The sequence below is a fragment of the Alosa pseudoharengus genome, unplaced genomic scaffold (assembly GCF_046254945.1).
Source record: "Alosa pseudoharengus isolate Yale_2024_CS ecotype anadromous, Long Island Sound unplaced genomic scaffold, YU_APseudo_1.1 YU_APseudo_1.1_scf_18, whole genome shotgun sequence".
Taxonomy (NCBI): domain Eukaryota; kingdom Metazoa; phylum Chordata; class Actinopteri; order Clupeiformes; family Clupeidae; genus Alosa; species Alosa pseudoharengus.
This window is the reverse complement of record NW_027468650.1, coordinates 30,808,845-30,821,344: the sequence shown is the minus strand read 5'-3', so window position 1 is coordinate 30,821,344 and position 12,500 is coordinate 30,808,845. Positions and strand designations below refer to the sequence as shown.

Genomic DNA, 12,500 nt, shown 5'->3' with positions numbered 1-12,500 from the left:
TTTAACCAAAGCCACTCCCAACAATAGAAACAATCAAGGTAGAGTGTGATAAGGACAAGTTAGTGCTACTTCTATACAGTCAGTGTCAAATCTAGTCAGGTGGTATCTGTGCTAGAATTAGCCAGTCTAGTTGTAGCTGTAGTCTGGCTGCTTTAAAGTCAGCCAGTAATTACTAGTAATCTACTAGGTCTAGCATTAAAACATGAAAGCAGAGCCCGCCGAATCTACTTTAAAACTGAAGTAAAGATCAGTAGAGCATTCCCCTCAACTGGATCACTTATTTTCCTCTGCACTAATGGGCTGAGTGGATTAAATGGTATCCAGGGTGGACAGTTTTCAATTAATGATGAGGACGACGGTTACCTATGTACACTACCAAAAGTTTGGGGTCACTTAGAAATGTCCTTGTTTTCATAATTAATGTTGTAAATGACAACAGAGAAATGGCTGATCTTTAATGCAATATCTACATTGGCCATCACCCATCCAATGTTCCAAAGACACATTCTGTTTACTAATCTGATATTATTTTAAAAGGCTAGCTGAGAAAACATTGGAGAACCCTTTTACAATTATGTAAGCACATAATGTAATCTGAAAACTGCTGCGCTAATTAAAACAATGCAATCTCAGCTGGTATTCTGTCTATAATGGAGTGGAATGGACATTTCTAAGTGACCCCAAACTTTTGAACGGCAGTGTAGCTGCAGCCCTATGAATCGACTGACTGCCAGAGATTGTGCTTTGAGCACCTAGATGTCCTGTACATACACATGATGGACATCCATATGACATCCATATGTCTGGTGGTTAGGACGGTTAAAATAAAACAATCATTCCAGGAAAGGCTATGATCTGCAGAGAGAAACAAAAGGTTTTTTTTCCAGCTTTGCAGCCATTCCTTTCCCTCTCCCTCTTGCCTCCTTTGGCAGTTCAGAAGAGCCCCAGTAGACGCATCTCATCAATGAGTAATCAGCAGCCCCTTCCAATCCAGCTCAATTAGACTGCTAATGAAGTACGGCACTCACACGTAGCAGGGGGAATATCTGTTTATTTCTCATCGCCGCACTGCAAGAGGTCAACAGGCGTGACATCAGCAGACGTGGGGTTTAGAATTAATTACACCTGCACAAGAATAATGTTTGCGTTCCACTGGAATTGACATGAATACTGATCTTTGTTATCATGGTGGTGTGTGTGTGTCTTCCACAGTTCAAAGCCCATGCCAGTCGGTACTACCCCCTGCTGTGTGAGATCATGCAGTTTGACCTGATTCCAGAGCTCAGGGCTGTTCTGCGGAAGTTCTTCTTGAGAATTGGGATGGTGTTCCAAATCGCCCAGCTGCCTGCAGCTGAGCAGGGAGCTTCTGAGGACGCCACCCAGGAGGTCTAGAACCTTCCATGGGCATTAAGACGAGCTCCCCCTTTCTCCCCCAGAAAGTCCCTCACAGACAACCCATCATAAACCAAACCACAACCCACTTCTATTTACCCGTCCAAATGGTTCTTGTCTTTTCTTCCCCCCCCCCCAACCACCGGAGGGCGCTAAGGAGCCCCTACCAGATAGGACTTCATCCTCTGCCTGCTTCCCCTTTCTTCATCACTCAGCAGTACTTCAGCAGACCTTCTAGATTCTAGAAAGTATCAGAATTTCCCTGGAGTCTTTGCATCGAGAATATCACCGAATCTGGGTCGGGGAAAAACATCCCCTTCACTGAACTAATGGCCACGCTTTGTACAGTAGCATATATCATCTAAAGGATCATACCGGCGAATATAATGACAACTATTCAAATAACATGACTTCTGAAACACTTCAGAAGGCTGATATATTTAAAAAAGGGGTGTTTCTTGCTTTGTCTCGACATTATCTTAAAAAGCTATTCTGAATGAAAAAGGTTTCAAACATCAAGCAAAAGATCATTGATTAGTTCCAACAAGTGAGTAACGCGTGTTACTCGACGATCCTAATTTTTGTTTCACATTGCTAATGGCTAACATTAGCATTGATAGCTCCTTGGATGAAACTAGTTGTACAGACATGCAGCTTTGTAAAATAATCTCATAACACTAGATTTTATTTCTGTATTTTTTGTTTTGGTTTCTCTGAATTTTGCTGCACTTGTTTTCTTTATCAAAATGCACTGGAGATTTTTACTTTTGTGATAATTTATTTAACTATGCCATCTCTCCCCGATTGTCCAATGAGATTTCTAATTGATTGCTACAATATAAACTGATAAGTTAAATTATTCCATTTTATATGTACTGACACTTTTTTAATTAAGAGAAAAATGTCCGCAAGTCCGCATCTGGGATTCTCTTGAAAACTGGAACTTCAGAAAAAAAACAAAGAGCTGATGAGGTGTGTGTGAACTGCATCTGATTTCACTGGTCTGTATCCCTGTTTGGAGTAGGTTTCACTGTATGTGTACAAATTAAGAAAAAAATTTAATATATTTAAATCTTTTTTTTTGTTTGTTTGTTTTCGGGGTGGGTTGTATGTATAGAACATATGAATAATGTTAGCTGCGCTTCAAACATTTGATGATGGTGTGTGGATCTGAAGCATTCCTGGTTTGGGTGAATAGAAGAAGAAATGTATAATGGTACAGCACTGTAAAGTTTTCTATGTGGAAAAAAATAAGCCTGTACAACATTCTGTACAAAGCTGGTTATCATCCGAAGCATTCTAATCAGGTCATAGGTCAATAAAGTTTTTGAACTTGGTTTATTTGTGCTGTTGTAATGAATTCCTTGAACATATGTGGATTATGGTCGGTCTCGCCATAGTCTCCTAATCAGTCTTGGTAACTCTTTCCACTTGACTTTTCATCTATAAATCTTGTGATAAAATTAAGCAATAAGCCCCAAAATGCCATAGATTCCAGTGATTTTAGAACAGCTCAAGCCAGGGCATTGTTAGGCATGATGCAAAGTAATATACATATTTTTTCTTTATAGTAATATATAAGTATGTGTGTGTATATACCTTTTACCCAAAGGTAATGGCAAATAAAAATTCAGGTGTCCAAAGGCAGTAGCGAAAAAGTATCCACTCCCACACATTTAGTTATCCCAATCTCAGTCTACACCCAAGAATAAACAAGCATGCCTCAGAATTAAACCTAACTGAAACCATTGTGAGGAGGGTAGTGTTGTCAGGATACAACAATTATGACTGATACAATTTAGATTTAGATACCAATACTGATTTTTTTTGTAGAACTTAAATTATGTGTTATGTCTTTTTAACTGATGAAAAACATACAAATGGTGTTTTAATCAGGTTTTATCAAAAGTATTTAGGTATTGTAACCTTTTTCATTTCAAGCAGGGCATCGTGATACTTTTCTAGTATTGGTGTATTGAGCAAATCTAGACGAGGGTAGCCATTAACCCATAGTTTATATTCCTAGCTGCTAGCCATGCCAGTAACCACTTCATCATTATCAGAGCAGTGGCTGAAAGCCCTTATAGCTGTACTAACTAGTCAGTTAGTGTAACCACTTTTATAAGGGTGATATGAACTACCAATGACTCGAAGTCTGAAACAATATAATTAAAATAGGTATTTATTTCATCTAAAACATCTGAATAGATGCTGATTCTGTTCTAAAAACATGAGAATCCTTATCATAGTAGAAGAGGCACCAACAATGCGGAGAGAGATGCACAAAGACATGCACACAGAAAAACAAAAGCACAACCGGTTGAAGTGTATGATCTGTACAGAAGGGAACACACACAAACACAATTTCTGTCTCCAGTGAATAAGAGGCATGAAACTCTTTAGACTACAATTCTTAGTCCAGTCCCTTACCAACATTCAGCTACTCACAAGGCAATTATTCTGTTTTTAGGCACACATGAAAAAAAACAATAAATTAAATTACCAGCAGCAGGCAGATATAAAAGAGAAAGTTAAGACATTATAAAACATCAATATTAAAAGACGTTAAATAACAACAGTGTTCTTTAGCTCTGAAGTTATGCTCTACAGGGTCAATGGCTCATGAATGCAGTGCAAACTACTGGCCTACTGAGGCCTCAGGCACCTGTGTATCTGCTCTGAGATCAGCCTTGGAAGAGGCCAGTCTCAGGCACCTGGGTTAGGGGTGGGTTAGCGTGGCTGTTCTGTGGTCATCCATGGTATGTGGAAGGACCCTCCCAGTCCTCAGTCACAGTTTCCTTGCTGAGCGGTCGTCGCCCTGCCAGGAAATTCTTCAGGGTTTCCGTGGTGCCGGGCCTCAGCCAGGGCTCCGTGGCAACGGTATCCACAGAGCCGCGTCTATCCAGGGGAGGGGAGGTCGTCTGCCAGAACTCGTCATCCTCGTCAGGGTACAGCTCACCTGTGAGGAGAAAATTAGTCACAATGTTAAAGCAACACAATACAGTTCTTTAACCTTAAAATAATAGCATCAAACTCATTTTGATGCTACATTGACTTTAAATACAGACAGTGGAGTTTGACACTGCCAATGCGCGCCCAGAACGGCTGGTATTGTGTTGTCGCAAGTAGAGCATGACTCATGTCAGTTTCAGTTGAATTGGGTACCCATTTAGCGTTAACTATACTTCGTCTGCTTGTCAAATGATGGCATGATAACGATCAGCTCGGAGTTATTTTAATAACATTATTGAATATGGTCATCACTGATAATTAGCACAATTTAAAACACTACTTCAACCAAAGTTAAGGTTTAATACAACTTCACATCTGTACAGTTCATATCCCCACCACTGATAATAACACTGTTGAGTTAAACCAGTTAATTCCTATAAACCAACTTGAAATAACAAGAACAGTTCACCACTCAATAAACCAACCAACCCAGTCAGTTCAGTCACCCCAGTGCGTCCCTTCTCTACTGACCTGTTCTCCCGCTCTGCTTGCTCATGTCCTCCAGGCGTCTCATCCTCTGGTGGTTGCGCTCCCTCACACTCTCCAGACTGCGGAGAGACTGAGCGTCTGACGGTCCGTCTGCCTCGCGCTGCCCAGACAGAGCATCCAGATCCTGCACACACACACAGTGTTGAGAACCACTGAGCTAAATGGTCTCAGCAACTCCTAACCTCTTTACAGTAGGCCCCCATGTGACAATGAGCTATTCTTTCTAATATACAAGCTAAAAGGTAGGCCCTAAAGTATGAATGTAACTATAAGCTCATCACCAAATTTAACAGGTTAGTTGCTGGCTAATATACTGCAAGAGCACTTCTTTAACTGTCAACGGACATTCATTGCAGTGCATTCTTGAGCTGTACAAGAATGCACTGCAATGAATGTCATTCAATGTCACACTTCTACACTCCTTTAATTAAATAACCGCTGTCCACACACAAAGGGCCAAACAGGCATAGCATAGTCAATCAATGATTGATTATTTTCTTGATTAATCAATCAATTCTTTGAAATTCTTTAAAATACAATATCAGAAAATGGTGTAAAAATGTTTCGAAAAAGAGAAAATGTCGGATAACGTTAAAAGATAAACCCAATATTATTTTCTTAAATGCCCAATATTTTGTCCAAGATATTTAGTTTGACATAATAGGAAATTAAGTAACGCAGAAAATATTTCAGTTTAAGTAGCTGCAATCAGGTTTTGAGGTATTTTCTTTACAAAATGACAAACCAAATAGTTATTAATCTAATAGTTGACGACTAATCAGTAAGCTGATTAATTGCTCCAGCCATACAGCAGAGAGAATAAGGAGTAGGTCAGTGATGACTTGGCGGAGTTCTGGAACTCAGTAGCACAGTGTTTCAGAGTGGCGTAGAGAGTTCTGGAACTCAGTAGCACAGTGCTTCAGAGTGGCGTAGAGAGCAGCCGTGTCTTACTTCATCAAACTCAATCCTCCGTTGCAGTCGCCTCCTCTCCCGCGCTGAGGTCTGTCTCTCTCTCCGCTCCTCACGGGGCTCAGGGAACACACCCGCATGGGAATCTGAAGAGGGACACACACCGGTCAGTTAGTCACACACACGCACACAGAGAAAAAGAGAAGGTACACAGCCATCTGTACATCACTCTGGTCAGTCACATTCTTCCAGGAGTGACACACACACACACACACACACACACACACACACACACACACACACACACAGAAGAAAAGGGACCTCACCCATCTGCATATCACTACACACACACACACACGTGCAAAGAAACATGTTTGCCTCTCACTCTAACCAGCCACGTTCATCCTGGAGTGACCTCCCCCTCCCTCCCTCCCACATGCCCTCTGGCCGACAGCTCTGTGGCCGTCATGTCTCCCTCCGTCTACAATGGTGACCCTCAGTGTGGCAGGCCTGCTGCAGGCCGGAGGCTCCCTGCTGACACTGTGGAAAGCTGCCATGTGGTCACAGCAGGAGGGCTTGTGTGTGTGTGTGTGTGTGTGTGTGTGTGCGCAGTATATGTGTGAAACGCCTCTCCATCTGGCTCAACACTCCCTCCTTCTTTCCCCGCTTCCTATCTCTCTAGACACCTTGACACATTTAAATGACGGGAAAACTTGGGCTACAAGCTAAATAAATTAATCTAATTTCGAAATCAATTTACAGTTTATACCATAAGCAAGATCCAAACTCAAACATGAGTCAGTACTGCACCATAGTCTCCCCGTTTACCCTCCCTCAAACCTGCTGCTGGATGTCCACACTGTGATATCGCATGGGGCATCTGGGTAGGCCTTACACTCTTCCTCAAGGGACACGCTGTCTACAGCGCGCGCGCGCGCACACACACGCACACGCACACACACTAATCCATTTCAGGGCTCTTACTACTAATAATTCACACTTTCTTCTGCACTTTCTTCCCCATCACTGTCATTAGTCTTTCCTTCACTGTCTGTTTGCCATGTCTGAATTGAAGATTAAAGGGAAAATGGCACCACGGGTTCCTTAAATCCCTGCTGCAGCAGCAGACCACTCTGAAGCCTCATCCGAGGCACAGAAACCTTAATGAATGGAGTGGGTGGAGGAATGCAATCAGGGGCTGGCCATGCTGTTGCTTACCATGTCAGACTTTTCAGGTTTGAAACCCCTGCTGTTACTGAGAACAAATATTAAAAGACAATAAGCGTGATTTTGGAGTGCGACCATCTTTATTATTCTGGATTAATGCACATTTTAGAAAACACATCCATTGAACAAATTTTTGGTTTGTCAGACACTCATTTTAAGAGTTGATTGTTCCAAAACACCAGCCGCCGCACACACGCACATATAAGTATAAGTATAAGTATATATACTCTTTTGATCCCGTGAGGGAAATTTGGTCTCTGCATTTATCCCAATCCGTGAATTAGTGAAACACACACAGCACACAGTGAGGTGAAGCACACACTAATCCTGGCGCAGTGAGCTGCCTGCATCAACAGCGGCGCTCGGGGAGCAGTGAGGGGTTAGGTGCCTTGCTCAAGGGCACTTCAGCCGTGCCTACTGGTCGGGGTTCGAACCGGCAACCCTCCGGTTACAGGTCCGAAGTGCTAACCAGTAGGCCGTGGCTGCCCTACATGCGCGCACCACCAGTGTTTCCTCTACATTGATTTTAGCATGGCGCCCGCCACGGTAAAATTAATGCCGCCATGGTATCAGAATCAGGGCAGACTCACAATGTAGTTGCGGTTGCCTTTTAAATAATCCTGCCGACGTATCTCCCCCGCTGGCTGCCGCTCACATTGCAATTTGACAATAAGTAAAACTAGTCAGAGGTTATTATGGCCCGTCCAGTTTCACTTCACATGTATTGATGTAGCCTATTTAAAACAATAACTTTCTTCCCAGTGTTTCCCCTTCATGTTGTAGCAGTGGCAACTGCTTCAGAATTAGGGCAGACGCACATTATTTTCCGGGCACACAGTTAAATGCGATCCGCTGCCAGCAGATAATTGCAGTTTAACAATAGAACAGCAATGCTAATCCGAGGTACCTGTCTAGTTTTATTCCATAAATATATTGTTGTTATAGACGTTAGTGGCATGCGCTATCAACTACAATTTTCGCACAACTTCGTGGAAAGGTGTAGCACAGGTTAAGGAAAACCCATTCATTTCTGGAGCTGATCGTATTCAAAAAAATTCCCATATCGTAGCCTATTAGCTCGCAACAACAGCGCAAATGAAACATGGAGAGTGGATGTCTCCCCACGGAGACATGTCTCCCCATGTAGATGCGCTCAATCGTCTTGTAGTAACGAAGGTAAGCAATTTTTGCAAATGTGGGAACAGCACAAAACTTGGCCATAAACATTTTGTATGCACTTGCGGTGATGGCCTAGTAATGTGAATAGCGGACTATAACCAAAGAAAGTAACCAAAGAAACCAAATTTGATTTGTAAGGGATAATGTATTGTCCGCCGGTAATTATCAGAAAATTAGTCCCGACAGGGAGAACAGAACACCGACGCGCAGCAGAGGGGTTTTGCTTCAACCTGAAGGGACTTATTTTCTGATAATTACCGGCGGACAATACATTATCCCGCTTATTACACGGCTACTTGCCAAAACGAGAAAAAAAACCTACCGGTAACACAACGAATCTTTAAAAATTATTTTGCTACCGTTTCGTGTCTTCCGCTGACAAAATAAATAGTTCGCCACACAGATAGAACTTGACAGTTTCAGGTGTTGCGTGCCAACGTCTTACTAGCTTTCCCTTTCAATGAAATTCCATTGCAATAAGCGAACGGAATTCTTGCGGAGGGATATGAAAGACGTTAATCAACCCGTTGCCATTGACAGCGGTGATTATATACTTTGCTGGTGATTTATATAGATTTAACATAGGCCCGAACGTTGGGAAGGCCTATTCATGTGAATGGAACTTTCTGCAGCACTCTGAAGAGCCGTGTAATAAGCACCAAATAAAGGCTGTGTTGTGGGTTGTGTTTCTACAACATGCACAAAACGTTCAAGCAGTGACATGTCCCTTTCAAATCACATTAAATGGTGTGATTAGCAACTAATTAGCAACTAGAATTAAAAAAAAAATAAAAAAAATCACCCTGTGTTATTATTATTATGCTATAGGTTCAGATTAAGCTATAGGCTATAGATCCTATGAGTCTAAGCCATAGTAAAAAAAGCCTAATTAGTCAGAGCTGTGTGTAAATAGAGGTTAAGAAAGATATTATATTCTAATGAAATGCCAGTTTAATCATATTGTAGCCTTATATGTAACCTTCTGATATTTAGTTGCAGATGTGGCAGGGGGGTGCAGATGGTCAGGCTGCCCCCACTGCTAAAAACAAATCTAGAGGAAACACTGCACACGCACACACAAACCCACAAACACCCTAACTCACCAATGAAGGCACTTTCGGACTGCAGCAGTGTTGGTGTGGTGCCCTCTTCAGTAGACTTCTGAAAAAGCAGACACGCATCAGTGAAAGAGTCACCATGTCATCAACACACGCTTGAACTGAGAAAGCCACTGCCAAGGGGTTAAGGTCATTGCACAACAATTCCACATTCCTAACTTGAATGATGAGCAAAGTCTTAAGTCTAACTAAATCCATGGTTATTAACTAGGCAAAAATCTATGTGACAATTTAACACCATGGGCAAGACCTTCACAGCAAACACTGATGAGCTCAAAGCTCCCACCTGCCACACGATAGCTATATTTCCTGCAGGAGAATTGAAACGTGCGTAACAGATGAGGGTGAGATCCCGCCTACCTGATGATGAAGCGCCCTGGACGGGGATGACAGATCGAAGTAATCTGCAGAGAGGAGAGGGGCTGGTGAATGAATGAACAGCGTAGGCGCGCATGTGTGTGTGTGTGTGTGTGTGTGTGTGTGTGTGTGTGTGTGTGTGTGTGTGTGTGCATGCGTGTGTTCAGTCAGAAAGAAGAATATGACTAATGACAATGAAATGAAAATATGACTAATTTGAAGATCTATGGTCGTCTGAATATGAGAGAGATACAAAGGGAAACAGACACTTAGTACAGACAGATGCTATGGCTGTGTGCGTGTATGAGAGTGTGTGTGTGTGTGTGTGTATGTGTGTGTGTGTGTGATGTTTCAGTGGAGAGGAGAAAACAGAACAGCAGGTGCAAATACGCACAGAACCCATCATTGTGATTAATGTAATTATTAATGTCATTAATGAAGCAATGGGCATATTGTCGTGGGAAGGACATTGTCTGACGCGGTGAGTGTGTGTCTGACGCGGTGAGTGTGTGTCTGACCTGTTCTGTCTTTCCTCATGTTGTTGATCTTGCGTTGTTGGTGGCGTAGCAGTGCCTGCTGCTGGAGCTCCAGACTATAATCGTCACACGGGGGGTCTGGGTAGGCCTGACGCACCTCCTCACGGGACGTGCTGTCTACAACACACACACACACAGCAATACAGTCAGACATAATGCAATCACCATCACTCTTTAGACTCTATTGTGCACATTCTGTAATTGTAGACACAAAAACAAGCAATCAGACTCATCTCTCATCTCACACACACACACACACACACACACCATGTTCACAAGTCACACAGGACTGCACTAACAACCAAGCATCAGCTGCTCAAACCAACAGAGTTCTGCTGCTGGCCACAACAAACAGACCCCAGCCAATCACAGAGGACTTCCTCCTCTAAGCCAGCCAATGAGCCGGCGCGGCTGCCGTTCAGCGAGGTGCTCTGAGGACACACGGGAGGCGTCATCAGCAAGCGGAGCAGAGTGCGGGCAGAGCGCCCTGAGCCCCAGTGATTACAGCAGGACTGAAGGGACTGAGATTTCTCTGGGATGCCCCCACCACCCCCACTGCCCCCACCGCCCCCTCCACCACTGCCCCCACCACCCCCACTGCCCCCACCCCCTCCACCATCACCCGCCTGGCGCTCTGCTGGCCCAACAGTCAGAGCATGACTCAGCATAGAGTATTCATCTGATTATACTCTATATGCCAATAAAAATTGTTATGTATATTGTGAAATTAGATTGAAATCCAATTTTATGTAATCGGAATAAGTGACCTGGAGTATTCAATTTTAATCTGATTAGATCGGTCATGTGACTAATACTCCGATTTTAGTTGGAGTTTATCATGATTCCTGAATGTAGATGTGTCAGCATGAAATCAGATTATTACTAGTTCGCTTAACATGTAAAGTGGAATATTCTGTATTCTGACAATAATCAGATTGGTGGTTTTATCAGATGTGAACATGTGACAGACAGAGAGAAAGAGAGAGATGGAGGCAGGTGGAGATGGAGGCAGGTGGAGATTGAGGCCGGAAGGCAGCGGCCCCTCTGTACAGAAATAGGACTGATACGTGGAGCACTGACTCATGCCTCATCCACCACCGCAGCACTGACACAGACGCTCACTAGTGGGGAGAAAGGAGTTGGAGAGAGAAGATGGACACTGTGGTGATTTCTAGCCTCCACACACACACACACACACACACACACACACACACACACACACACACACACACACACACACACACACACACACACACACACACACACACACACACACACACACACACACACACACACACACACACACACACACACACACACACACACACACACACACACACACACACACACACACACACACACACACACACACACACACACACACACACACACAGGAAAAAAACAAACAAACAGGGCACACACACACACACACTTTGTGTAATAATCCATTCTGAGTGCAGTCTTTCCCTCTCTTTCCCTCTCCTCCCATGCCTGACAGACATCTCCGAATCTAAATGAACCCTGTCAGTGCCTTCACTCAGCCATCTCTCCAGTGCCGTCCCCATCCCAGCCGGCCAGCCGTGGACCTCTCTGCCGTCCAGTGTGCCGTAAAATAGCACAATCATGACCTGCCAGGTCACGACTTCACAGGCTCATTAGCTCCCAGGTCAGGCAGTAAGGCACGCACACAGACTTTAGTGTTCAACATGCATTGTCTAAAACGTTTGGGAACTGCTGCCATAGTCAGTAGTACGCAGTTGTTTTGGAGCCAACAGGAGCGGAGTGGTAATGTGAACATGGGACATCGCCCAGAGAGTGTGAGAGTGAGAGAGAAAGGAGAGCAAATGGCCACAGTTGGAGAGCTTGTGACCACACACACACACACACACACACGCATGTGGCCACAAATACAACATGTGCGCACGCACGCACACACAGCTGTCTCAGATTCATTGGCCAGAAACCCAGTAAAAGTGTAACTTAGTTAAAGAGTTTTCAGAGCAGATGGTGGATGTGATGAACGGCCTCACTTGGCAGCAATCCATTTCAAGAAATATAGCAGTGTATCTCTATGTGTGGGCAAGTGTCTGTGTGTGTGTGTGTGTGTGTGTGTGTGTGTGTATGTGTGTGTGTGTGTCTAAAGCTTCTAGGAGTCAATGTGAAGGGGTCGTGTGGCAGTGAATGGCTTTGGCTACGTTCCAGTCTCATAGGGTGGCATATAATGGGAGCACTGGGTTCAGAATAATGCATATAACGAGAGGAGAGGAGAGGAGAGGAGAGG

General features: G+C 43.7%; 2 protein-coding genes across 10 annotated transcripts in view; one reads left to right on the top strand and one right to left on the bottom strand.

Annotated features, from left to right (window-relative positions):
• The window catches only part of arfgef1 (ADP-ribosylation factor guanine nucleotide-exchange factor 1 (brefeldin A-inhibited)), a 70,790-nt gene extending 68,061 nt beyond the window's left edge, over positions 1-2,729 (top strand). For all 6 annotated transcript variants that reach the window (XM_076290908.1, XM_076290905.1, XM_076290907.1 and 3 more), the window contains one exon: positions 1,213-2,729. In XM_076290908.1, coding sequence (XP_076147023.1) covers positions 1,213-1,392 — 180 coding nt within the window. In that variant the 3' untranslated portion in view covers positions 1,393-2,729. The remainder of the gene's footprint in view (positions 1-1,212) is intronic.
• Positions 2,730-3,558: 829 nt separating this feature from the next.
• Positions 3,559-12,500, bottom strand: part of cspp1a (centrosome and spindle pole associated protein 1a) — a 25,668-nt gene continuing 16,726 nt past the window's right edge. For all 4 annotated transcript variants that reach the window (XM_076290901.1, XM_076290899.1, XM_076290902.1 and 1 more), the window contains 6 exons: positions 10,202-10,336; positions 9,687-9,730; positions 9,312-9,369; positions 5,845-5,948; positions 4,876-5,017; positions 3,559-4,351 (listed from right to left, as the gene is read on the bottom strand). In XM_076290901.1, the coding sequence (XP_076147016.1) occupies positions 4,143-4,351; positions 4,876-5,017; positions 5,845-5,948; positions 9,312-9,369; positions 9,687-9,730; positions 10,202-10,336 (692 nt within the window). In that variant the 3' untranslated portion in view covers positions 3,559-4,142. The remainder of the gene's footprint in view (positions 4,352-4,875; positions 5,018-5,844; positions 5,949-9,311; positions 9,370-9,686; positions 9,731-10,201; positions 10,337-12,500) is intronic.